This window comes from Motacilla alba, chromosome Z, assembly GCF_015832195.1.
Source record: "Motacilla alba alba isolate MOTALB_02 chromosome Z, Motacilla_alba_V1.0_pri, whole genome shotgun sequence".
Classification (NCBI taxonomy): domain Eukaryota; kingdom Metazoa; phylum Chordata; class Aves; order Passeriformes; family Motacillidae; genus Motacilla; species Motacilla alba.
In genome coordinates, this window is record NC_052046.1 from 41,411,720 (window position 1) to 41,438,700 (window position 26,981).

A 26,981-nucleotide genomic window follows, 5' to 3' on the forward strand; every position below is an offset into this window, starting at 1 on the left:
GGAACTTGCTTACATCTTCTGCTGACCTGTGTGCATACAGGGAAATTTATTGGTTGATTCATAGATAGGTAAGTGTGTGTGCCTGCAATAGCAATTCTGAAATACATTGTTGAGAATGCACTTAAGATATTTTAAAATTAACACAGCAGCATGTCATTTTTGGATTGTCTTTCCCACGTCAATATCAGTCTCTCCTGAACCACAGTAAACAACAAAAAAAGCACACAAGCTTGAATAAGTGTCTTGCACAGGACAAACCCCGCCACCCCCTACCAAAACCACAGTTTCTCTGAATAAATTCCATGTTTCTTAAACCCCTGTCTTACAGTCAAGAAGCTGGTTAATAAATTCCCAACATTCATAAGATACTGCAAATCAAAGCATAGGAAGTATGTCTATCTTCAGGTGTGAAATATCTCATGTCTTCTCCAGGTGTGTATCTGAACTAATTTTAATTCAAGTGGTACCTCCTCAGGCAGTGTACCAGGTTTACTCAGGTAACCATTGGCTGGATGGTCAAATTGGGCTCCTGGCTACTCATTTATGCAGATATCCCAATTCTAGGCACAATATACATCAGCCAGCAAGCTGATGTTGGACTGCTAAACTGTTTTCCAGCAATATCCCAAGGAACACTGCACACTCCTCTGCTTCCATCTTTTGCTGAATTTGTAGAACATGGTCTAAGAACTAATCTGTGTACATATTTAACTGTGTTTGGATGAGCATATTCTCACAGTGGAACCATAAACAAGTCAAAATTGACTAAAAAAGCCCATCCAGAATTTGGATGGCATGAAAAGTCTCCAGTGCAGCATGCCTTCTGAGCCCAGGGGTAACCTTGCTAAACTCTCATGTGGGAGAGCTACACAGTTGCTTTAAGTGCCCAGACCTGCTGAAATGATGGCATGGGGTTGCATTCTTTCTTAATGCTACTTCATTTTTTTTTTTACTTCAGGAAGAGTAAAGGATGGATGAAGAAGGATGCAAGCAATAAATACCTGTAACTTCAATTCTGTTAAGGAAGGTTACTTGAATAATTGTAATTTCATGCATACTGGTGACATCATGTCTCTTCAGTACACGACATATGGGTCTTCAGGGCAGCAGACTTCCCTCTCTCTTTTCCATTCTAGAACCAGGAAAAAAAAGTTATTTCCTAAGGGAAAGTCTCCGCACAGTAACTAGCACCCTCTTGTGTTCACGGCGAGCAGAGGCCAAGCCCCGTACCGAGTACTCTGGATAACTCCGGAGCTTCATCCTGCAGCGCCTTCCACAGCCCCAAACCTGACATAACAGCAGGAGCCTGAAGTCTTATACGTTTTTCTCCAATAGCTGCTGGCTATTGCCCAGACAGGAAAGCAGTAATTAGCATGGCTTTATGTACCTTAATTTTCTCAAACACCATCAGAAGTATTCTGATAATGAATAATCTGAACAACTTCTGCCCCAAGTCTTTCTTTTGAGCTACCACGAAGTTCAAAGGAGCTTTCCAAGAAGTTTGGGTGTTTCTCAAAATGGAGTTTACACAATGTCTTCAACAGATATCGGGAAGTTTTCTATGGCTCTTCAGATCTCCCATGCTTTACTCAGTTAAAGATTTATGAGATAGAAATAGCCCTATAAATAACGTAATAGCAATGAAATGGCATAAATAAATCCCAATCAGAACAAATATGCAGTTTGGCTAGGGTACAGTACTGATATCTAAATAAAAGAACAACTGATGCCAGTACTGGTATCTAAATAAAAGAACAACAAAATCCATCAGTGGATCAATTCTCCAGCCACTAAACTGTCCCTGAAGTGTGTTCTTGTTTATGTTGTTTTCCTGTTTGGATTACATTGAACAGAATTCAGAATTGCATGTAGTTTGCATACAGTTCTCTGTAGAAACTACTTCATAGCTGCAGAATTTAATACATACAGGTAGTGTGTGATAGCTCTGAATCCATGCACCCACCTTCCAGAGGAAGTTAAAAATCCACAAGTTCCTCACCTCATTAACCTATAAAGCAAACTGGGTAACAGCCACAGGAGCCCTAATTATAGGACCCATGTTTAGATAAGGCCCTGCAAATGGGAGAAATACAGCCACGACCACGTGCCGCCCAAACCGGAATAAACTAGACCACATAGTGACACTTAACGAGGTTTCTATCTATATCTAGCACACAAAAAAAGAAAAATCAATAGATTACTCAAGAGCCATTATTCCTTTTTCTTTACCCTTTTTCTGTCAATGTCCTTGGGGCCCACGCTTGGGCACTAAAATCTGTCTCAGTTTGAAAGACAGGTGTCTGCTAGGGAAGGCAGGAGCCTCCCTTGGAATGGATAATGTAAACCCTTTCCCTCTGAATTATTATAAATTTAAATTAAGGGGCTCTCAGGCAATGATATTGGAGTAGGACTAAGAGTTCTTTGGCAGTATGTATATCAAGGAGAACAAAACAACAACAACTGCAGCATCCAGTAACAAACAGAACCAGGAACTCGCTCCCCGCCTTCCCGGCCGCGGCGCTCTCCCCTCTGCTGCAGTTCCGGGCGCGGCCGGCAGGGGCGCTGCTGCTCGCGGCGGGCGGGGCAGGTGCGGTGACTCCCCGCGCCTGCAGGGGGCGCTGTGGCGCGGGCCCGGGCAGCACGCGGCAATGGCGGCTGGGCCCAGACGGGGAGGGACGGAGGAGAGGCTGCGCTTCACAGCCCTGGGGCAGCTGATCCCGGGGTCACAGCAGGACTCTGAGGAGCATCGAGCTGGGACGGCAGGGATGAGCAGAAACCCAGGGGCAGTGGATGAGATGTATCAGAAACTCCACAGCCATCGGTGGAACCCGCGGGGTGTCTGGGCAGGGCAGGGGAGGGTGCGAGACCCAGCAGCAGGAGAAAAGCAGCTGCCAGCTGGGTTATGGTGGTGGCAGCAAGATCCTTTCCCCAAGCCGCAAGTCTGACCATCGTCCTCCAATGCCCAGTGAGAGAAAGAGAGCCCCCAAATCCCCAGCCCCATCTTTTTCCTGCCTCTGTTCTTGCAGTATCTCTGTCGTGCCCCCCTGCCCCCCCTTCCCCCTGAGATAAATTCCCAAAAACCAGAGGAGTACTGTCTCAAACACCCAGCCATCAGTGCTTCCTAGCAACTCAATGGGAAAAAATTCCATAAGTAACAAGGAAAGAAAAGGAAAAGAAAAAACCCCAACCCCTGACAGGCTATTAAAGAAAGAGGTGAACAAATGCATGGTTGCTCTACAGAGCATTTTAGAAAAAGCAGATAAATTTCTAGCTGATACAACCAAGAAGAGTGTACTTGAATGTAGGTACGCAGTTCATGGTGAGTGGGACTGCACTCCCAGTGGGCTACAGCTGTGAAAAGCAGGTGAACAGCATTGAAAGCAAGGAGACATGGAGGGCCCAGGTGCGCTGACCAAAGGGAACAGAGGGCACACAGGTGCAATTCATGAACATGAGGGGTATAAAAGGTTGCTAAAGAACAAGAAGGGCAGATGCTTGCAGCCTTCTGAAATGATGTTGCTCTGTGTGGGCAGATGCTTAAAGCCTTCTGGAATTGCATGGTGATACTCTGTGTATCATGGCTGTCTCAACTGCGATGTATCCTGTGGCATATGCTGCGACACCTGAAAATTGTGTGTCATTAATGAGTTCTAAATAGTCTGGAAGGCTAGTCAGGGGAAATGTACTTTAACCAGATCAGTGCAAACAGGTGCACAGGAGCTCCAGCTCCATAAGGGAGAAAATCAGCACATCTAGTATGACCACTAAGTAGAGTTAATAAGTCTATTGTGAAGAATGGTAGGGTGTGATGTCTTTTTTACAGAGTCATAGAATCAATCTTTTGGGGTGGAAGGGACCTTTAGAGGCCATCTGGTCCAATACCTCCCTACAATGAGCAGGGACATCTTCAACTAGGTCAGGTTGCTCAGGGTCCTGTCCAACCTGACCTTGAATATTTCTAGGTTGGGGCACCTACTACATCTCCGGGACACCTGTGCCATTTTTTTTGCCACCCTCATCATAAAATTACTTTCTTAATTTACTCTCTTTCAGTTTAAAACCACTGCCCTCTGTCATACTATAGCAGGCCCTGCCAAGAGCAGTGCCCATCTTTATTATAAGCCCCCTGTGAGTATTGAAAGACTGCAGTAAAATCTTCCTGTAGCCTTCTGTTCCCTAAACTACCCCAACTGTCTCAATCTTTCCTCACATCCCTCTGATCATTTCTATAGTCATCCTCTCAACCTAGTCCAACAGGTCCATGTCCTTCCTGTGCTGGGACCCCAGAGCTGGATGCAGGGTTCCAGGTGGGCTCTCAGCAGAGCAGAGCAAGGGGCAGAATCCCCTCCCTCCCCTGCTGCCCACGCTGCTTTGGATGCAGCCCAGGACACGTTTGGCTTTCTGGGCTGGGAGTGCCCATGGCTGGGTCATGTCCAGCTCTCACCCACCAGCACCCCCAAGTCCTTCTCACAGGGCTGCTCTCCATCTGTTCATCCCCAGCCTGTCCCCTGATGCTGGGGGTTGTCCTGACCCAGGCGCAGCACCTTGAACTTGGTCTTGTTAAACCTCATGGGATTCCTGTGGGCCCCTTCTTGAGCTTGTCCAGGTCCCTCTGGACAGCATCCTGTACTTTAGGAATGTCAGCTGCACGACACAGCTTGATGTCATCTGCAAACCTGCAAACACTGTCTGTGTCATTGTTGAAGGCATTTAACAGTACTGATCCTAATACAGATCACTGAGGGACACCGCTTTTCACTGATGTCCATCTGGACATTGGGCAGTTGACCACTACCCTCTGGATGTGACCTTCTGGTCAATTCCTCATCCACCAAGCAGTACACCCATCCAATCCATCTCTCTCCAATTTAGAGAGGAAGATGTGTGGGGTGTCAAAGGTCTTACAGATGTCCAGATAGATATCTGGAGCTCTTCTCTTGTCACTCTACCACAGAAGGCCACTGGGCTGACCAGGCGGGAATTGCCCTTGCTGAAGCTCTGCTGGCTGTTTCCAATCATCTCCCTGTTCTCTGGGTGCCTTAGCACAGCTTACAGGAGGATCTGTCTTCCCAGGCGTAGAAATGAGCCCTCACCACCATGCACTCTCTCTGTGCCAGAGCCTGAAATGTAATTTGTGGTTCACAGCTGGAACTGAGCAGCTGGTTCTTTGTGTTGGTGTGATCATTTCTGTGAATCCTGTAGGATCCTGCTAGACAATCACAGAGGACTGGAAGATGGAAATTACTTCTGGGACGAAGTCTGGCTCCTGTGTGGTTGTGGTCATTCTGTTACAGTAGTGTCTGCAAGTGAGAGTCCATTCTGCCTCCCAGGCAAAACAGACAGGATCTCCAAGTTGCAATCAAATCAATTACCACATAGAAAAGAGTATTTGCCATTTACTTGGGAGGAATTAAAAGAGACACCCTTGAATGCTTAATCAGTATTTATGTTTTCATTTCCAGTCTCCTTATGGCTGCTACTGCAGACAGAATGTGTGGAAGGGCTCCAGGCAGGTCCCACACACCTTCTGCACAATCTTGTCAAAAGACCTGAACTGAAAAAGTGCTCACACACATGGGATGAGGTACTGGGGGAGGGGGGGGGGGGGGAGGTGAAGAAAGGCTGCTCAGGTTCCCGAGTCTCTTTTTGTGCAGCCTTCCTTTCCAGCAAGGGGTGTTACCACATCTCCTAGGGACCTAGATCTGAAGGGTGACTTGCTGGGACCTGTAAGAGGTCACAGATTCTCTAGACAGGCAAGGTATGGCTGCATGTTCCAGATTGCTCTACTGTAAAAAAAAAAAAAAAAAAAAAAAAAAAATCCATTCCCCAAAATCTCATTCATCGCTGTTAAGCTAACACACTCATTTAGACAAGAGACAGCTGCATCCTGAGAATATCATTCCATTACAACACTGCCACCTCTTGTTCTTTTGCTGGTTTCATTTTTGCCCAGCTCCAATCTGTGGTGGGTCCACCACCAACAGAAAGGCATAAAGTCTCCACTACTTTTGTTAAACAGAAACCTTGCAAGGAAGAGCAACTGGCTGGATGCAATGTCATGTACTTCTATACAAGTTGCAAAAAAGTAGCGCGCTTGAAAACAGTCACATATTCTATCAATCAGTGTTGATTAGTGTGTAACCATTTTCTCTGCTAACTCAGAGAAGGAGGGACTGAAAGAAATGGATTGGGGAAAGAGGGGGGAACAAAGCATACAACAACAAAAAACCCACCCAAGAATCTGAGAAGCAGCAAAATCCATCTCAGGAGAAAATGTCATGGGATTTGTCCAGTATATGGGAAATAAATTTTATCCATGCAGTGTTACCTTCAAACTCTGTGACTTCAGATGTGAACCTCAGTTTTCCTCTCAGTACTTGCACAACCTGTTACCCCAGGGGCTGCCACCCATAGGCATACGTTTTCCGAATGCTGGTTAAAGAAGAGCAGTGCCTGCCTCCACCAGGACCACCAAGCCTGAGAATTATGTAGAGCCTCCCAGAGAAGACTTGACGCAGATAAATAATGTAAGTTGTTTGAGTAAGTAAGTAAGTAAGTGTTTGAGTTTTGACTAGGTGGTCCCTGAGAAGAGGTTTGCTCTAGAAGGAGGATCACACTGTGCTAGCAGGCATGACATAGGGAAAGCCCACAGATGGCAAGGAAAAGAGGCAAACTGGATAGACTGGCTGGGCCTCTTTGTCCAGCTGCATGATGTTCAACTAGTTCTCCACTGGGGTTTGACTACTGACAGAGATGGGGTTTCTGCATGGATTCCTTGATTTCTAGCACTGTATTTAGTTTTTATTTATTTCAGATAGCAATTATATGTAACACTCTCTTGAATTAACACCTTTTTGCTAGATTTTTTCATGATGTCTCCCTATATTTCAGTCTGCATGTGCAGAGTAGCTGAAAACAGGGGTAATGTTTTAGCCAAACCCAAGTACCTGGGAGCTGCCAGAAGCCTCTGACACTGGTGAGTCACCCGTGTGGCCAGCTGAAACTGCTGGTCAACCCACCACACAGAAAGAAGTAAACTGACAGCCAGCCTGTCAGGAGCAGTTTTCACAGCTCTTTCTAGCTGGAAGATCCAGTCAAAAATAAAAATTTGTTCTTCAGATGGAGTTGGCAGGAGGCAAGCAACATTTATCTATGGTTGACTTCTAATACAATAGGACTTGAAGCAGCTGGGTTTTTCTACTTCATGCTCAGTAAACATTAATTCTGAACCACATTTATTGAGTCCAGACTTTCTTGCAACCCTCTCTGGTGTCTAAATCCAAGATAAACCCTCAAAATCTGTGCTTCTTGATTTGGACACGTTGTATGCAGGGCCCACCTTGGAAGTGTTAGTAAGGTGAAATCAGGAGATATTTTAAATTAAAAAATTGTGTCATTTCATGTAATTGATTTCAAGTGAAAAATACACAAATGCCAAGTCTGTCTTGACTCCTACAGTACAAGCTTCTCTCCTGACCTGTTTTTGTTTAATCTCTACAATAGAAATATCTGTCATGTCATGTAAGTGGTCGTGTATAATCAACAAGATAAGAGCTCTGAGGTTAGTGCACACAATATTGTCATAATGAGAGTATCGTCATAATGTCAGTATCGTGAAAGCAATCGCAAAATCCTGATTCCTTAAGTTAGATTTTAGATTTATTATTTTGATCTTTATGTAAGCCATATTTCTAATTTTGAGCACTATGATCTGGCAAAACAAGAACTATAAAATCAACGCATAAGCTGAATATTTCTTCATGTATTTTAGTCCAATATTTCATGTTTCAGTCCAATTCTATGTAAATAAACCTTCAATAAATGCTACATGTAGAGTCAATCTACACAAGCAGTTCATTGAGATGCTTGTGGTACTTGGGGCTGGACACAGCCATTGATTATTAAACCCCTTATTAATCTAGTTTCACCTCTGAATGATCCTGAAGTAATAATATTGTACCATATAAGGTAGCAGAAGGGGATATTTCAGATGAAGGAAGCATGGAAAAATTATCCTGTGTGGGAAAATTAAATGCATCCAGAAATTGGTGCCAAGGAGTGAAGCTGGGTGGCTTAGCTTACATCCTGGATTGTAAATATACCTGTATACACAAAAAACCCCACTCTGTCTGTAAGCTACTTTAAGTAAAAACCTGGATTTACAGGACATAGTTGTATGGACATTCATCACCAGCTCTGTACCACAATAAATACTGACAAGACTATCAAACAGACAGAGTATAAAAACCACTGAAATATAAGTCCTTGTTGTTGTTTGTATGGGAACCAAACAGAGATGCTACAAAAATTATTTCATTATTCATTGACAAATTAAGGATGTCTGCAATATCTCTGGGAAATACCATAAAAAGCCATCCACAGGCAGTTACAAGTTTACAAAACCTGGCACTTGGCTCCAGCCCTGCAAATGCACTATCACACCCCTCCCCCAGAGGTGTTACTCACCCAGGGTCACAAAAGTTGCAGGCAGAGCTGGCTGCCACTCCTGACTGTTCTTGCCCTGGTCACAACATATCCATTTCTCTTTGTCAAGTCCTCCCTGAAGAGTGTTCCCACCAAGAGCACCATGGCTCCTGCTTTAATTTAACCCTGCCCTCCTGACTCCCCCACGTACACAGTCTCCAGGCCAGTCCTCCCTTGCCCATGAATGGCATACCTCAGTCTTGTGGCCCCACCTGTTAGAACAGCCTTCACACTCTGGGTGTTTTCAGCTACCCTTCATTTCGTCCTCCTCCAGGCTAAGAAGAGCGCATTCCAGTCCTGAAAAATAATAACTAATAACAACAATAAACCCAATAAACCCCAGCAACTACAATACTGGCAATAATAATAGTAGTAATACCCATAGCAAAATGAGCAGTGGTGGGTCTCTTTTGAAGTCAGCTCCTCTGTACCTGTTTCAGTCAGAATTCCTTATGTGCTCTTACTGTTTAGAAGTAAAGCAAATGCCTTACAGATGCCTATTTCTCACAAAACTCTGGGTTTCTCACCTACATTTGTGCTCTCTTTAGCATGAAATACGAAATTCCCTTGTATGTCTTTCCCCGGTGTCTGCCTTGGTCCATGCAGCCCCTCATCTCCATGCTGATAGAATTAAGAGCTGGTTCTCACAAAGACATGCACAGATGAATTGAGACAAAGGAGAGGCAAGAAGTTCCTTCAGGCATCCATCATTTATTGGAATCTAACACAAAGTAACACAAATGATCCAGCTCATGGTTGTTGCCTCCCATACACTGCCTCCCCAGAGGAGTCCCTCTAGCCAGGATACACCCTGTCCTCTCCCAAAGAAAAACCTGAGGTCCTAAGCCTCTGTATTTGTCACAGTCCCTCTGGGTGCCTGTGGGGCGGGAGCAGACATCAGCTGAGCAGCACCAGAACACATGAACCTTGGTTTCTAGTCCTGTCCTGACCTGGCTTATAGCCTGGCTAAAGCACACAGTAACACTTGTAGTAGTTTTGGAGATACCCTTAGCCTCTTCCTCTGAGTGCTAGGGATTCCCATGTGTGAATTAAAACACCCAAAATACTGTCATCAGAACACTGACTTTATTAATAGAGACAAATAAAGGATTAAAACACATCATGAGTTTGCTGAAATACACAGTGTACCTGTGGAGGACAGACATACTTATATACATCAGTTCATTGTAGAAACATGAGTTGGATATCCCCAGGTAGTTTGCAACGAATCCAGACAGCTTTCTCTCCGTGGTGGCCCTGGTAAAGCAACCGATATCCCCCCAGCCCCACCCCAGCCATGCTAGTGCCAGACCCCCTGCGCACCATCAGTGTCTCATGCTGGACTTTTACAGCACAGAAAGTGATGAGGTGAGCACAGCTGGATTTGGCCTGAGCCCAGCGGTGCGGGTGAACCCCACCGAGGGCTGCAGGCTGCTTGCTCTGGGGTGTGCCGAACTGGGTCCTCTCAGCGGGGAGGCAAGAGAGAGGGGCCAGAGTGCTTTGGACACACCCGCATCCCGCCTGCCCCGGTTCTCCCAACCACCTCAGGGGAGTCCCCTGGCCCCGGCTCCTCCAGCCGGCAGTGGGTGGATGTTTGCCGCCCGAGGAAGGAGCCGAATAGCCCGGGGCACGGCACGGGGCCAGTACGGCTTCCCGGCACGGCTTGGCACTACTCGGGTCTGTACTGGGACGGCACTGCAGCTCCCAGGACCGGCACCTCTACTCCCAAGGCATGGCCCGGGATTTTCGTGGACGGACAAAAACAAGCGGAGGAGGAGGGGAGGAAGAGGACGGGGTGGGGCGGAGGAGAGAAAAAAAAACAGCTCCACGGATGTCGGATGTCACGGACGGCGTTACACGGGCGACGCGGGGACTTCTCGCCGCGTTTCTCGGGCGGAGGAGCTGCGGGAAGTCGCCGGCACGTCGGGGCGGCCAGACGTCAGTGCCTGCGCTCCCGGCGGCCTGTCCCGGGACGCGTCTGCTTACAGGCACTTGAGAAGGAAGGAATTGCACGACGTCCCCCGGGGGCAGTCGCAGAGCTTCCCGATGCGAGCCCCTTTCCTCACGGCGCACTGCTCCCCGGCGTCGCACTGCGGGCAGCGGCCGGTGGTGAGTGGGACCGCCACCAGCGGCCGCCCAGTTCTATCCCGTCGCGTCCCGTGCCGTCTAGCCCAATCCCATTCTCCGCGTGTCGTCCCGTCCCGTCTAGACCAAGTCCTATCCCTTCCCTTCCCTTCTCTTCCCTTCCCTTCCCTTCCCTTCCCTTCCCTTCCCTTCCCTTCCCTTCCCTTCCCTTCCCTTCCCTTCCCTTCCCTTCCCGTCCCTATTCGGTTCCCATTCCGTTCCCATCCGTCCCTTCCCCATTCGGTCTCTTCCCGTTCCTTTACCATTCCGTCCCGCCCCGCCTTCGACTGTTCTTTTCCCTTCCTTTTTATTCCCTTCCCGGCTCCGTCCCGACCCGTCCCGCCGGGACACCCACCATGGGCACCTGCCCAAACTTCTTCTCGTAGTGCGGTCCCCTCTTGCTCTTGAGCTTCTCCAGCACCTCCTGCAGCGCCTCGATCTGCCGAGAGACCACAGAGCCGCCGTCAGACCGCGACCATCCCGCCGGCGCCCCCCGCCCGGCCCCGGCCCCCGCCGCACCAGCTCCTTCTCCCGGGAGGCGCCGCCGCCGCCGCCGGGCGGTCCCAGGTCGCGGGCGCGGCGCGGCGGGGTCGATCCGTGTCCGCGGGCGCTCAGCAGCAGCGCGGCCGCCACGGCGCACAGCGCCAGCGCCCGGCAGCTCTCCATGGTGCTGCCGCCCCGCCGCCGCCGCCGCCGCCTTTATAGCGCCGTGCCCGCCCCGCCGTGCGTCAGCGCCCACCGCCGCCGCGCCCCGAGTGTCGGCACGGCACGGCACGGCACGGCTGGGCTCCGCGCCCCCTCCTCCCGGCCGCCCCTGTCGGCGCCCCAAAGCGCCGGCCGTCCCTGGCCCTCGGGCCAAACAGCGGATCCATCTCTGAGGGCGGCCGAGGGGAAGGCGGCCAGCCCAGCCGCACCCTGCCCGCGCCCCCTGTGCTCGTCCACAGTCGAGGGCTGTGAGCAGAGTAGGAAACTATTCCCCCGTCCCTGGAGGCTGGGATGGTTGAGGGAGAGGGTGGACATTGGACACACAGAGATGAAAGTGGAAGTTGGGCTTGCAGACTAGGGAGACTAGGCTTGGAAATCAACACAGGGATCTGACAGGAGGGAGGCTAAGTAGCCCGTGGGCTAAGGAAAAACACTAGATGTGCTAGAACGAAGTAAGAGCCATGTGGGAGGATTAGCCTAAAGGAGTGGGGGGGATGGGGGGGTGGTAGATAGTGGTGATGAGCAACGAGCTGATGAGAATGTGAATGCTTGAATAAGGACAGGTGGGAACCAAGAGTGTGGGGAGGCTCAGGGCCGCTGAGAGCAAAGTAAGAAGCAGCATCAAAAGGCCCAGGATAAAAGTAACTGCTTTTATCAAGCAGATATCAAGCAGAGCTGCAATAGTGCTTGTGGTCAATTATCATAACACTGAGCAGGTTCTTGGGGAGCATTATACACCCTGGGTGTGGAATGATGCCACCTCTGTTTTGGGAAAGAAAAAGTGCAGTTGCCAAAAGGCGACCTACCATCAAACATGTCATTCAGACCTTCCCACTGACATTTGGTTCCCAGTGGCCTCGTGTCCATCAACATTCTCACTAAAAAGATCCTTGGCAGGTCAAACCTGCCCAGATCTCCCGGGCATGGTAGTGGCAGGGGCAGCTCTTCCCATTAAGAAAAGCAGTGGTATGCCAAGAAGAGCATGCAAGATGAAGGACAGTCAGTGCTCAGCCTTTCTCCAGCCTCCTCTGGGCCAAGGCTGGGGTAAAACAGGGTCACTGAGCAGCAGTTTGCTGGCATGAGACATTTGGCCATCTGGTTGCTGGGACAAGGAGGCAACAAGCTGGGTCTGCCTTGTGAGGAGGTTTCACTTCAAGCTGATGGCCCTGAAGTGTCCAAAGGGATGTTCCTTTATGTCAACAGCAGCAGGAACTGGGCTATGTCTCCTTAGATGAAGGGAGGATCATTTGGAGAAGGAGGAAACTGGAAAACCTTGTTAACAAAACTTTCCCAGCTTGTTAACAAACGCTTAACAGCTGGTCATTTGTAGGGAAGCTAGGAAGGGGAGCTAGGAACAGCTTGGAAATGCAATGCAATGTGAGCACACACACAAGTTTGTTTAAAGAAAAATTAAACAGGTCCGGGCATGTATTTTTCCAAGCAGACAGGCATTTTTTCAAGGGAACAAGAGGAGTGTGGTTCAACAAGTAATTTTGAACAGCAGCATTTTGTTTGAGGTTCTGATCTCTCTATCACATTGCTTGCCTCCAGTGCTGCGTGTTCACCTCTTGCTGTTACCTCCTCCTACACACTCCTATTGATCATCACATCCAGCAAAGGTCTCATTTGTAATTGCTGGTCAGAGTAGAGATCCTCTGTCTGTCTGTGTGGATCCTCCAGTTTCATTTAGCTAGAAGGAAGGTTAAGATTTCTGATGTCAGCCTGGTAGTAAACCACTCATAGCAAAGTTCAGGCTTTGTTCCCAGGCTGGAGCAAAACCACAACCACACAACCATTTTCATGCAATACTGAAAATGATGGCTATGCCAAAACAAAGTTTCTTAGAACAGAGAAATAACCCAGGCTGTGAAAAATGCAACACTTCATACAGAGAGGCAGATATATGGCCTATTCAACTTTAAAAGCAGCATCTGTGAAGCCTGACCAAAAATTCAAACCATATTTTATAGTATGAGGATTACTCATGCAGTGTTGAACACACCAGAGATGCTCAGAAAACATCACTATTTTCTTTCCAACATACACTTCCAGTAAAAAGCTGAATTTAATGTTAGCTACTCCAGTAAAATTATTGTTGAATACAGAGGCAATTACAAATTTCTTTTTCCAAAAGTAATTTTGTCTGTCTGGCTACAGACACCCACAGAAATATACAAGTTTCTGTGCCTGTTACTGTCTGTATCGCACTGTCTCTGCAGACATCACTGTCCCTTGTTCCCCATTCAGCCATTTTTGTACACTTCGTCTCCAGCACTAGGGGATAAAAACATCAGCAGGATAGCTGAATATTAAATAAGAGTGTCAGAGGCTACCAGAGTGTCAGAGAAAAGGGTCAAGATACAAAACCAGAAAATCACTGTTTACAATTACAAAAAAGCAGGTTCTTTCCAACAGCATCAGCAACCAGTCATAAAACAGCTGGGTAAGGAATGAGGGGAGCTTGTGGCACTTAAGCGCTTAGCTCTGGGTAATCCACATGAAATGAGATTGGACCCTGGGGATGGATGGCCCTGTTGTACCAAAGTACTAATCCAAGTTTCTCAAAGCTTACTTTCTCCATGCAAATGTTATTGCACACAAGGTACAAACAGAACACTACCAATGTGCATTAGCATCTGTACATCAAATGGATATTTTGAAAGTCATACATGCTTTTCGTAATCACACTCTTCCATCATGATCAATTAATTAAGTGTACTTCTAAAAGTGGGAAAATAATGGAGGTTTATGTTGATGGTGGTGAGCAGTTCTAAGGCATTTATGTGTGTTCTAGTTTTGGCTTGGCATAGACATAGAGTTGGGCAGATTTTAGACTACTAGACTGTAGAGATTAGTGTCAGCATTTGAACAAGTGCTCTACTGAAGCACGGACACGCAAATGGACATCTGGCTTTAAGTGGATGCTTTAAGGCTTTGCAGAAAAGCAGCAGGCTTTTATAACTGCCTTGTTAAATTGCCTTAATTTATAAACCACAGTTAAAAAATAATATACCATCATTGGTTTTCTGAATCAAGACTTTTTTTTTTTACTGAAGCCTTGAAAAGTGAGGAAAATCTAAGATAAATCAGAGTTACTGCTGAAGTAATAAGAGTCCAGAGGCACACTTGAAAGATATCTATTTCAGCAGGAGATAGCAATTCATCTTGATGAGTAATAGATTGGAAAGAAGCCACTTAAATAAAAGATGGGTTCTCAGAACAACAGTATATATACCAATGCCCACACAAACAGTGAAGCTACAAACTCCCCAATAAACTAACCCTGCATGGGTGGAAGAGCAGTGGGAACAGGTCCCCAGTGGTTTCTCCATTTCTGCAGGTAGAGCTATCGCAGAGGCTGTGCCCTATCCACATCTCATTTCAGCCCTGGAAGCAGGCTTGTTATGATTGTGTTCCAGAGGCTCTACCTTGATGTTTGTTGAACAAACTGCCACCAATTTTGATTGAAGACCAAATTGTAGCTTCCAGGTTCCCAGCACCTTCGTAGCTGCCGTGAAAATAAAAAGGAAAATGGCAATGGGTACGCTTTTACAGTCCATCCTGAATTCACCACCTCAGCCCAGGTCATTTGAGAAGGAAACCCTTGGTTACTGCAAGAGTCTCTAGTGACATGAAAAGAAGCTTAGCCCACCTCATTCATGGTTTCCCATTTCCTTCTGTAGAGGTGTTTGAAAACACCCTCAATGTCACAGTATCAGCTCATTTAAACTCCTTGCAGTTAAGTGTTAACCTCTTAAAGAGACCATGTCTAACTATCACAGAGAAATGGAACTTGGCAACCTCTTGGCCTCCCCTCTTCTCAGGGGCTGGAGGAAGCCACATAGCTCAGAACAGCTATGCCCAAGGAAAGACTAGATAGAAGCAAGGGTCCCTAGATGTCTAGAGCACCTGGTGTGATGTTCTGGTCCACCACAGTTTGTGTGCTTGATATAGCACAGCTATTTCCCTTGTTCCTCAACCTCCATTTGAAAAATCAGTGTCATCCCAAGCACCACCCTTTCCAGTAAGGAAACAGATTAGTGGTTGTGAGCTGCTTCAATACCACAGTGAAGTGGTTCCACGTACCAGAGACAAGTAGGAGAAGTCTTGAAATAGTCACCCACAGCTTTTACATTGCATCTGCCATCGCAAATATTATGCTCTTACAGTGGCAGCTATCTTTAATCTAGGTTTATTTAAAATTTCCTTTCACTCCAAAAGAGATCCTACTGGTAGCACAGTGCCAATGAAAACTAAAAATTACTGTTGTAATGTCATCCACGTTAAACCTAAAAAGGAGCTGCTACTGCAGAAGCATGAGAGTCCTGGTGGCAGACAAAATCGGAGAGCTCTGCGTGATTATTTTGAGACAGCATGAATAGATCTACAAACATCATCAAACGTAGTACAAGCATGGGGTCCAATTCCTCGCTCCTGCTGACTCTGCAGAAAATGTTTTTCAGCAATCCTTTGGGCAGCAAGAGACCATCTCAGCAATCAGAACACCATCACACGTGAGGGGCACTGCACACAGTCAGTGCCCTATACAGAATGCAGCACGGTAACATGCAAAAGCTTCTCCAAAACAGCTGTGTAGTGGAGGAGTGATAACCACTAGTGGCTCTCTGAACTGCTGTTTTGCACTGAAGATCCTGCTTGGTAGTGACTGCTAACCAGATCATGCTGATAGGATGCTAAGCCTGTGATGATTAATTTCATTTGCTTAACATGTTTCCAAAGCTAAATATTATTAAGGCAGAACACTCCTATTTAATCAGACATGTTTTGACTTTACTTGCGTACATATTCAGAGGAAGAAATTTTGACAAGTGTAAAGAACTGTCTTTTCAGATGTAACAAGAAACAGGGAATTACCATTCTCAGAAGCATCTTTCCAAACATACCTTCTTCTGTCACCTGTATTCCAGGATTATCTATTACTGTCTCCAACTTCCATGATTTAATTACCAATGTAATTGAAAGAATGTATTCAAAATAAAAATATTATTCAGAAGAGATCAGATTTCCTAGCAGAAACAGGCAGTAGTCCTCATGACTTTGGAAGTGATAGGCAAAAGTGACCCCCATAATTAAAAACAGAGAGTCAAGTGCCAGAACTGATTATTCAACTGGAGTAGGAGAAAATACAGTGCATTTCTTCTTATTGAAAGCCACTAACAGCATTTCAGGGTCTGGAACTCTTTTTTTCCTTGCTTATATTTCATATATATATTTACATATTTTATAAATAGGTATTTAAAAGTAGGGTATTTTAAAATGCATTTCAGAAGCCTACTAACCATAAATAATTTCACCTTGCTTTCAGGATCAAGAAATCTTGGGTCTATGCCAGACATGTTCACAAATGTGTGTAGTGAGACAAGTGGCAAAAAAGCACAGCTCTGTGCCTAGTTGGCAGTTGTAATAAACTATTATTATCTGTTAAATATTTATTTAATATACTAAGAGTAAGCATGAGAATGCAAACCCACAGAAGTAATCTTTCTAGTGGCACAGAACACACCAGGTTTTGGATACATTTCATCTCGGCAAAAAGAGAGGGAAAAATGCTCTTTCAGTGCTATTTTTGGCAAGTGTGCCAGACACCACACAGCTCAACATACACTAGGCTGTCTACATAGTTTGTTTTCTACATTGAAGATCCCGATTCCAAGGAATTATTTCATTTTCTTTTTTGCATCTGAGACCCAACTGGAAAGGGTGGTAGATAGTAGACTTTCCATCCTCCTCCTGGATCCAAGGAGAACTCCTTTCCACACAAGCCTAGGAAGATTTCAGCTAGTACCTTACCTCGGGTGATCACTCCTCTTAGCTGTCTTTCCTCTCCCCACAGGCCAGCACAGGAGAGGACCTGTATTCATGTACACTGGCTCTTCTTGCACTTGACTCTCAGTTAAGGACATTTCTGGCAATGGGTATCTGGGCACCTGCAGAGCAAAGCTAGATAAACTGAAATCACCTCCCAGCTAGAACAGTATGTAGTTTCTTCAAGGTGCAATGTTTCTGAAGAGAACAAATTAAATGACAGACACTGAGTTCTTGAAGAACTTTACACTCCAATAAGCTACCCTAAATAAATCAGAAAGCACTCCAGCATCGCAGAACTCCTTAAGTCAGTGGATTTCAGGCTTCTGCTCTGAGCAAAGCATTGATCCTTGTGGAGAGAACACTCTGTCTTTGTGAAACCAAAATTACCAGAAGGACCACATACCAAGATGTTTAAACACTTTTGTAGCCAGTCTCTGTCCTTACACATGCTCTCAGCAACCTGCTGATTTCATAGATACCAGCACACACCTCCCATCTCTTCCAGAAAACATTATAATTCATTAGTTGTTTTGACTTCAGAGAACCACACAGAAAAGCAATGCTTTTTGGATGAAAGCCAGAGATAGAACAAGATGACAACAAATGCATGAAATCTAAAATTTCATGCTGTGTTGAAATCCCTGGCTGCCCTTACAATGCTTCCCTTTCACAAAAATTATTTATTAGTAAAAGTGGGGTTTTCTTTGTTGCTCTGCAAAAGTACTTTGCATTTATAGGAGACATACAAAAAATTAAAAGAAACACAAGGGCTGATAAGCACCAAATATGTAGCTTATTTTGTACATTTATTTATATAAGAGATAGTATCAATGGTTTCTTGTAACATGAAGTACAATGCTAGAAATGGCAATTTATTCATGCAATGCAGTTATATAAGCACTTAAATGACTAATCTTAAATCACTATCAAAAAACTGAAGCATTGTGTGACAATGACAGTTAGTGAAAATAATGATGAAAGTTTCATTAAAAATAACATCTTACAAATCTTTATTTTTAATCACCACAATACTGTAGCTAGTATGCTGCCCAGCCCCAAATAAAATATACACAGGTAATTCTGATGATCACATGTTTAAGTTTACATTCTGAAAACTCCAAATTCTGTCTTCTTTGTGGGTGCATTTAGTGCTGCGCTGAGACTGAGGCCCAAAACCAGTCTTGTGTCAGCTGGATCAATAATTCCATCATCCCATAATCTGGAGAAAAGCCAAAAAACATAACAAACCAAAACTTTTAATAATTAAAGGAAATCAACATATACAACTGGTATACTTTCACACCCATGAAATTTGAAATGCTTCAGAAAAAGAAAGAGGAGTAAAGAGCCAAATTGTACTTAAAACAATGGAGTCAATTCATGCTGTTCATCAATGCAATAGACTGGTATGCATTACTCCATGGAATTTGTCTTCTAGAACAATGTTTACATTTTAGCTAAGTGAAGAATGTCCGACCTACATATTTTAAATAGATTCTTCATACTTAATCATCTCCTTTAAGAAAAAAAGCCCTCTTTGCCTGTTAATGTTCATGTGGAGAATGACCTTTTGTCAATGACCTATCTAATTCTATTAAGAATACTTGCACTTCAAGAATTATGTCACATCATTATTTACACTATTCAGGTTAATTCAACTGCCAGATGAGGATTATACAAGTGTTTATTCTTTCATCATTAAAAAGCCAGAAAAAAATTCAAGTATTTTCAGAATTTCTGTGGTGGGTTGACCTTTGCTTGATTCCAGGTGCCCACGGGGCCGCTGCATCTCTCCCCCTTCCCAGCTGCACAGAGTAGAGAAAATAAGATAGAAAACAATAGGTTGAGATAGGACAGTTTACTGAAGCATAAGTGAAAGTTTGCATCTGCACCAAAAGAAAAAAAGCCTTAACAACTTTATTCTCTACTTCCCATCAGCAAGTGCTATCCAGTCACTTCTCAGGAAGCAGAGTTTCAGTACATATGGCATTTGTTTGGGAAAGCAAACACTGTAAATAACCATTGTTCCATCTTCCTCCTCCTCTCCTTAGCTTTTGGAACTGAGCTGAAGTCATACGCTATGGAATATCCCTTTGGTTTATTTGTGTCAGCAGGCCTAGTTGTATCCCCTCCCAAGATCTTGCCCACCCCAGAATACTGATGTGGGGTAAAATGTTGGAAAGAGAGGCTGGCGTTGTGCCAGCACTGCTCAGCAAGGCACTTCTGTGCTGTCAATACCCTTCCAGCTACTAATGCAAAGCACAGCATTATGAGGGCTGCTGTGGCAAAATGAACTCCACCTCAGCAAGACCCAACACAATTTCTTTCATTTATTTTACCATTAAGTTCATTTCTAAGCAACTGGAAGATACCACCTTCCTTAACCAAAGCCTGGGCAATTAAATTATCAATGAGCAATTGTCAAATTCCCAGGTCCCCAAAATTGCCAACATTTGTAAATAGTCTCTTTGATATTGTCCAAAAATTAAAGTCTTAGTGGCATCAATTCTCAATGACAGCTCCATCCTACCTAAATTAAAATCCACATTGAAATTCCCATGTTGAAATGAAACTGTAAATATTGTTATTTCCCCAGCAAGATATTTAAACAAGATACCACATTGCTCATTGAAACCCAGTCTCACTTAAACAAACACATACTTTAATCAGCATCTGCAGAACACATGCATCTTTGGTTAAGCGAGGAATGCTCCTCCTCTATCCCATCTCTCCCTAGAGACTTATTTTGCATTCTTTGTGAACTTACTTCAGTGTTAGCTAATGCTTAATTCTTTGTGGAAAATTTAAAAATACAAAAAGCAGCCATGAACAGGGAGCCAAGAGTGACTCTACCAAGAGAAGACACAGCCTTTCCCTTCTAACTGAAGTTCCATCTGCAAATTTTATATTGTTTGGAGATAATTTTTGGCAAAACCTGTTAGACAGGAAACAAGATATTTTGCACTCTTCTTTCATTCCTAAATGTGCCAACCTCACCCCCAAGAGGACTGCAAACTGTACATAAATGAATGCTGATAAACTCAAGGCATCAGCACACTTGAGTGTTTTCCATATTTGCTTTGTCATTTGCTGTGAAAGTAATATTGATCAAATCAGACAAATATACTAAGAGACTGACAATATATGCTTTTCATTTCACAAGGTGTATCTATCCTAAGATGCACAAAATGGAATTGCAGTAGAAGACACCTTTAAGGAGACTAGGCACAAGGGTTCAGGCTCACCTCTAGGAGCTTGTTTTCATAGTTAGAGAAGAAAAAGGGTACCCAGCTCAGAAAGAATACTCTACTATAAATAGACCTTATCACAGTGCAGCTTCCCAAGCAGCAGACTGTTAAACTAAATGGGGCACAAGAGTAAAACTGAAGTATACAAGAAGAAAGGGTTTGGAGAAGGGAAGGTTTTGCTGCTAATTGAGCAAAATCAGGCTCTTTCTTTTTTGGGAGAGAAAATCAAATTTTGATTTAAGAAGTCTTGTACTACAGTAGTTGTGGCACTCACTGACCTGGCTGCCAGGTCCCAACAATAAGAGAATGAATTCTGGAAAAATGATAGAATCATAGAATGGTTTGGGTTGGAAGGGACCTTAAAGATCATCTAGTTCTAATCCCCCCACCATGGGCAAGGACACCTTCCATTAGACAAAGTTGTTCAGAGCTCCATCCATCCTGGAACTGAACACTTCCAGGGATGGGGCAAAGGATTTCTCCTCTGGGCAACCTCTTCAGTGCCTCACCACCCTCGCAGTAAAGAATTTCTTCAAATGTAAAAAGGAGAAAAACTTATGCCATGGCATAAAAAAAAAAAAAAAACAAAAACAAAACCAAAACCTGCTATAAACCCAAAATACAACTCTAAGAAAACTGTAGCTCTATCTAACTTCTTCTCATTTTAGGATTCTCAGTTAGTATCTCCCTTCTAGTGGGCTAGTAACCCAAGCATTGGAATATTCTAACAGCCACACTTGTACCTGCATGGAAGTGCTACTAATAGCAAATTCTGTTTCAGATGACACAAGAGCTGTCTGTATCATAACTCGGATAAAGTGCATGGTCTAAGCTCCTGCTGTCTGACTCCTGTGAGTAACTTCTTTCCTAATGGTATTTTTAAATTTAAGTAGTAATGAAATTTTAATTAGTAACTCATTTCATTAAAGTATTTGGGCTTATTTGGCTTATTTGGGCAATACTCAGCTGAAAAAACTCAGGGGAAGTGCTTCTTACCATACAAAAGTAAAAGCAATTGGAAGCTTTTTTTTTGTTCAAAATACCCAAAGAAAAGTATAACTTGGTTTTACAGAGACTTACGTAAGAGATCTTTGAATTTTCTTGATTTTTCTCAAGACAATGGTTGTAGCTCTTGATGTAATCTAGCATGACAGAATGGCCAAGACAGTATTTTCTATACTTTCAACTTCATAGTGTGCCTTACCAAAGTTTAATGCATGTGCTTTTCTTTCCCTTCACCTTGTATTTATATTTTGATTTAGTTATGATGAATATAGTCAGATTAATCTGACAAAGGAATGGAGAAGATCCTCCTTAATAGTGAAAATAAAAGCAGTTCTGTGAGATCAAATCAATCCCAACCTTCTGTTTTCTTAAGACTATGAAAAAACCCCCAAATTTATGAACAATCTCAAATACATTAATTACTATTTTTAAGCAATTTTGGTTTTTTGACTGCTACAGCTTTGTTTGCTCTCTATATAAACTTTTTTTTTCCCCAATAAATACCTGCGATTAACTTTCTTATTTATGAAACACACTGAAACAGAATAAGGAAATTCATAATATTTAAACTGTTCGACACATCTGCTCAGGGCCTGGAAAGGGCAGGGATGAACTGACTCCAAAAGAATTACCAACTTAGTGCAGTACCTTGCAAGACACAACTTCATAGTGATTACTGCTGTAATAAATATCCAAACACGATGCACATTTCAATGGTAGATTTGGGTTTAGTTTTCCTTTTTTTGTAACAACACAATTGACTTATATTGACAGCTGCAGAAATTTTATGTTGCATGAAGTCAAGCTGCTTTCATATGGTCACCCCTGGCTTCTGCTTCTCTTTGTTTAAAGAAAACTGCATTCTCTACTGGGATGTAACATTAATAATTAAACTATCTATTAAAACTCCATTGCAGGAACATGAGTCACACTACACTCATAAAATATCTGTAACTGAGATAGTGGGAGTAAAAGAAATGAAGCTGCCTAAAGTAAAATGCTTGTGCAATTTGTTAAGATGCAAACCAGTGAAATCTTTTAAGAAACCTGTGAGCAGATTAATATAACTCATTAAAAAGGGTGCTGCCTAATGACTGCCATTAATTAAGACTGCTCATTGTGAAAGGTTCTAATCAAAAAATTGGTTAAAGTCTGATTAGAAAATACAACTGCAGGGAACAGTATTGACATCCTGTACACATAACAAGTTATCACTTATAAGCAAAACAACATAAACAGAATAAAGAGGGATATTTTCTTGTCTTTTAAGATCATCGGGGCATTTTCCTTTTCTCTCCTTATTACTGCTAAAAGCTTGATTCAAAGCCTAATGAAGTCAAATTGAAGGGTCACATCAATCTCAATGGCTATTAAGGGTAAGGCAGATATTAGGCAGGAGGACAGCATGAGGGAGCCTCCAAACCAGCTGCACACAAGCAGCAATTCAGACAACAATCTTCGTGCCCATCTATCATTTTTTGCTCTCTCAGAAATGCAAAGCTGTTTGTTAGACTTTCCTTGATGACCTCTTTGGTGGAGGGCTCTTACAAAACAAAGGCTATCTAGATTCTATTTCAATTGCAGTACCCTGACATTTGGTAGACAATCAGCTGGGTTTTTACTGTGCTTGGAGCCCAACAGCAATGGGCTGAAAAAGGGACAGGGTTACTCCTCCCTGAATTACAGTAAATGCTTGCTAATAAGCAGCTGCTGATGTTGGCTGATTGGAAAGGGTTGTCTCCAAGGTGCAAGGTGAGTGGTACATCCGTCCCCCTGAGCACACTTGCTGCGAAGATTGTAATCCACTTCATCTCATTGTCTCTGCTTGGACAGCCTACTTCACAGTAATGAAAACTTCTGAACTATTGATCTGAGATCTTGCTTAGGAATTAGTTAATGCAAAGCATGAAAGGGCAGGAAACATGAGTATATCCCCTGAAATACCCAATTAACTCTACAAGAGAGCAATTAAAAGTTTCCTAGACAATGCAGACTGCACCTACTTGAACTGAAAAGCGAGAGAAACCAGCCAGAACTGCTTTGACCTAAGCCACGCAATACACTGTTCTCAAAAGCACTCCTTTGTGAAAAGAGGCATTTTACCTTCACTGCTTATAGCCAGGTAAGCCTCAGTGGGATTTCAGATCTGACATTTGACTTCATGTCTCAGCTGGGCTTATTATCTTGAATGCAGCATCACATAAACCCAACCACATGCAATCCAGACCCACGCTAGCTCTCAGCCAGCTCACATCTGTGTACGTCACATTTCCTTTCCAAAAGGAAACTGTAAGAAGCGCATAACTACCCTGCTTTTTCAAGAAAATGACACGTCACTTAGCACTAAAAGCACTTTTCAACACCTGGGCTGGGCAAATTTAAGCTATTTCCTGGGGTGACTACTAGATTAACAACTTTAACTTCACAAAATGGCCAGATATTCTGAAAACTGGTAAACGTTCATCAGAGAGCACAAAGTTGACATTAAACACTCACGTTTCATATCTAAAAATCACACATTATTGAAAATTCAAAACGTGATTTTTTTAATGTTAGTCTTAACTTTACATGTAAAACTGCCTTCTTACAGATTAGTAACTTACTGTTGTAAATACTGACAATCATCTGTCAGTTTTTGGGAGAGGATAAGTTTTTATATTTCTAGTATTTCTAATATATCTAATATATTGAATGTTAAATAAATCATGAGTAAAAGAGTCTGTTTCCAGTGAACATATAAAAAAACCCAAATGTAAAAACAATCACATTATTCATCTTCTCTGGGGTAGGGATTAATTTTAAATACAGACAGTTTGACTCATTTTTAAATGTTATTATATAAGTGGAATATTCTACTCCTTAAAATCCAGTTATAAAAAATTATACATATTTTTTCATTTTTAATTCTTGCCTTAGAGCACAAAGTCAGCTGTTAAAGGTCAGATGTTAAAAACTTTTCTGCTATTTCTCTTACTACCCATAGAAGATCAAGCTTGATGAAGGTATTCATTTGATGAAACATTAAAATTAATGTTGATTTCCCAGGTACAAATATCTCAGTTAAGTATATTCCACTATCCTTACACAAATGAGTAAAGGTTAACAGTCATTTCATATCTTACTTCTGATCATGAAGAAGGAGCTCTTCCCAGGTTACCTGCCCCTGCTTCCACAGGGTGTATACTTCCTTCTTCCACCTCAGTTTGAGGAGAAAATCCTTGCTCAGCCATGCCAGTTTCCACCCTGCCACGCTCAATTTCCTACACACAGGAATAAAGAGCTCTTGTGCTCTAAGAAAAGTGTCTTTGAAGAATTGCCAGCTCTAATCAGCACCTCTGTCTTTAAGGAGTTTCCCAGGCGATCTCATTCACTAACCCTTTAAACATCTGGAAGCTGGAAGTTCACTCTTCCAAATTTTTGGGTCTGGAGTTTCTCTTTGCTGCCTCATTTTCCTTGAGATCCTGAACTCGGCCAGGCTGTGCTGGCTACTTCCAGCTATAACCTCTTCAGTGAGCCCCTCTGCACTGGTGAGCGCCAGGCCCAGGAACGCTGCACCTCTGGCTGGCTTGCCAGATACCTGCACCAGGAAGTAGTTCTTTACTATAGTAGTTCTATACTCCATGAGTCTCCTGGGTTGTTCACTGCCAGCTCAGCTGCTTTCACAGCTGACATATGGGTCACTGAAATTTGCTACCCTCTACCATCATTAGCAGCTGAGAGCCTGCGGAAAATTAGCTTTTGGATACCACAAGCAGAAATATATACAGGAAGATTAGTACTAACAGGATGAAACTAATGCGGAATAACCATCAAAGGCCAAAAAAAGCCCCACAAGCTACTTTCCAGATGTATCTGGATCACTTCAGAATGCCACCTTGTTTCACTAGCCTAACTAGTTCCTGGTCATTTACTAATATTGCATCAGCCTGAGCATGAAATGCTGCAAAGGACTTCTCAGCAAACGTGAGTGTGCAGCACCCATCAGCTAAAGCCCTACACCATCACTACTATCATCTAACACAATTATCTACCATGATCATGGTAGATAATTATCTACCAAATTTGCCAATGGCTTCAGGTCATCTTGAAACTGCTACCTCCTTTCCCACTGGCCTCTTCTACTTGCAGGACCCCACTAAAATGAATTCCTCCTAATACACATACAGCTGCTCATTATATTGTTCAATAAGCTTTAGAAAGGTGACCAGATACTACACTGGGGAGAATGATATAAAACTCATCCAGAATAAAACATGTAACATAGAAATTCCATGCTACCGTGTAATTTCTTACAGAACCAGTGAAGTACTTCCTGCATGCGCGTGCTGTCTTCTGAAACAGTTCATGGTACCAGATCCCAGAGGTAAGACAGACAAGGCATTGGTTTGAATGCACATCAAACACAGTCTTTGTTTCCAATTGCTCTGTTCTGCTATTCTTTAATACCAAGAAAGAGAAGTCAAGTCCCGTGATGACAATTAGGTTTTAGAATAGTTATTTGTATGTTACCTTGCACTGGAATAATAAGGGTTTCCTTCTTCCTCAAACCTCCTAATGATTGGCTCCTTCAAAGCTGCTTCATCCGCCTCAGACAACTAAAAAAACCAAATAAAATATTCTTTAATATTTCTTCTCCAATGATAGCAGAGCTTTATATGCAGTATCAACCTGAAGAAAATGCCTAAATTATCTGCCCAATTTTTTTTTTACTCTTTTAGCACACAATTGTCAATTCTGCATGTTTGATAATGAAATTCAAACAGCACTTTCCAAATCAAGGGAGTGCAAAAAAGAGAATAAACATATACTTAACTGAATACAAGAGTAATTGGTGACTAGCACTTGAAAAATTACTGAAGCTAGTGTATTGGAAAAAATGTTTGGGTTGCCTTTGGCAAGATTTTTTAATAAAGTCTGTGCTATTCTAATACTGGGTTAGATCCAGTGTGATCCAGACTGGTCACAGTAATTCAGAAAACTTTCAAGTTTCTAACACGTTTGACTGACATTTAACTACTACTCATTATTTTTCTTGACCTTCTTTCTAGGTATCATGAATTTGGGAAATTAAGACAGACAGAGACAAGGGTGAGTATATTCTAGCCACAGACAGAATAAGTCAAGTGTTGAAAAGTAATAACACTGAGATAACATGTTCATACTGCTTCACTATTCTGATTAACTGTTCATGATAAATATGAACAATTTTTAGACATCAATAAAACCACTTCTTATAGGATCAAGGCAGTAGTATAACCATAAACCTTGCAATTAAAAAAACTCAACTCAGTAGAAAAGAGTGTGCAGTGAATCTAGAAAGTATTACTTTAAGATTTAATAAGTTATGTTTATTATATAAACAATATACCTCTAATTTTCAATTAAAATGTTGAAATGAGCAGAAACTTTTCCAAACCTCTCCAGACTTCTGTTGTTACAAGTTTAATAATTGTCAATCAGTGAAGGTCAACTTTCTCTAAAATTGCCAGCTTCATAATAACAGGAAAGACACTTTTTCCTGACATTGCTCTTCATACTCCCAAACCAAGGAGGTTTCCTGGTTGCCTATCTCAGGTAGAACTAATA

The 26,981-nt window shown here is 43.2% G+C and overlaps 2 protein-coding genes across 3 annotated transcripts in view; both read right to left on the reverse strand.

Moving 5' to 3' along the window:
• Positions 1-10,436: 10,436 nt before the first annotated feature.
• Positions 10,437-11,354, reverse strand: CARTPT (CART prepropeptide). The gene is made up of 3 exons (XM_038124813.1): positions 11,128-11,354; positions 10,964-11,047; positions 10,437-10,574 (listed from the first exon to the last, which is right to left on the reverse strand). The coding sequence occupies exons 1-3, from the start codon at positions 11,272-11,274 to the stop codon at positions 10,467-10,469; spliced, it is 339 nt and encodes a 112-aa protein (XP_037980741.1). The 5' UTR covers positions 11,275-11,354; the 3' UTR covers positions 10,437-10,466.
• A 6,573-nt stretch (positions 11,355-17,927) lies between these two features.
• Positions 17,928-26,981, reverse strand: part of MCCC2 (methylcrotonoyl-CoA carboxylase 2) — a 37,514-nt gene continuing 28,460 nt past the window's right edge. Inside the window, exons 16-17 of one of the 2 annotated variants that reach the window (XM_038123466.1) lie at positions 25,905-25,990; positions 17,928-18,361 (exon numbers count right to left, since the gene is read on the reverse strand). In XM_038123466.1, the coding sequence (XP_037979394.1) occupies positions 18,244-18,361; positions 25,905-25,990 (204 nt within the window). In that variant the 3' untranslated portion in view covers positions 17,928-18,243. Of the gene's footprint in view, positions 18,362-18,486; positions 18,948-25,904; positions 25,991-26,981 lie in introns of those variants that run through there. The other variant, XM_038123465.1, reaches the window with a different exon arrangement.

What these genes read in the sequence shown, in the direction of transcription:
- CARTPT (XM_038124813.1), bottom strand. Translation starts at nt 11,274, where the DNA reads ATGGAGAGCTGCCGGGCGCTGGCGCTGTGCGCCGTGGCGGCCGCGCTG. An exon ending in CCTCCCGGGAGAAGGAGCTG is followed by an intron (nt 11,048 to 11,127) that starts GTGCGGCGGGGG and finishes GTCTCTCGGCAG; the next exon opens with ATCGAGGCGCTGCAGGAGGT. An exon ending in AGTTTGGGCAGGTGCCCATG is followed by an intron (nt 10,575 to 10,963) that starts GTGGGTGTCCCG and finishes CGCTGCCCGCAG; the next exon opens with TGCGACGCCGGGGAGCAGTG.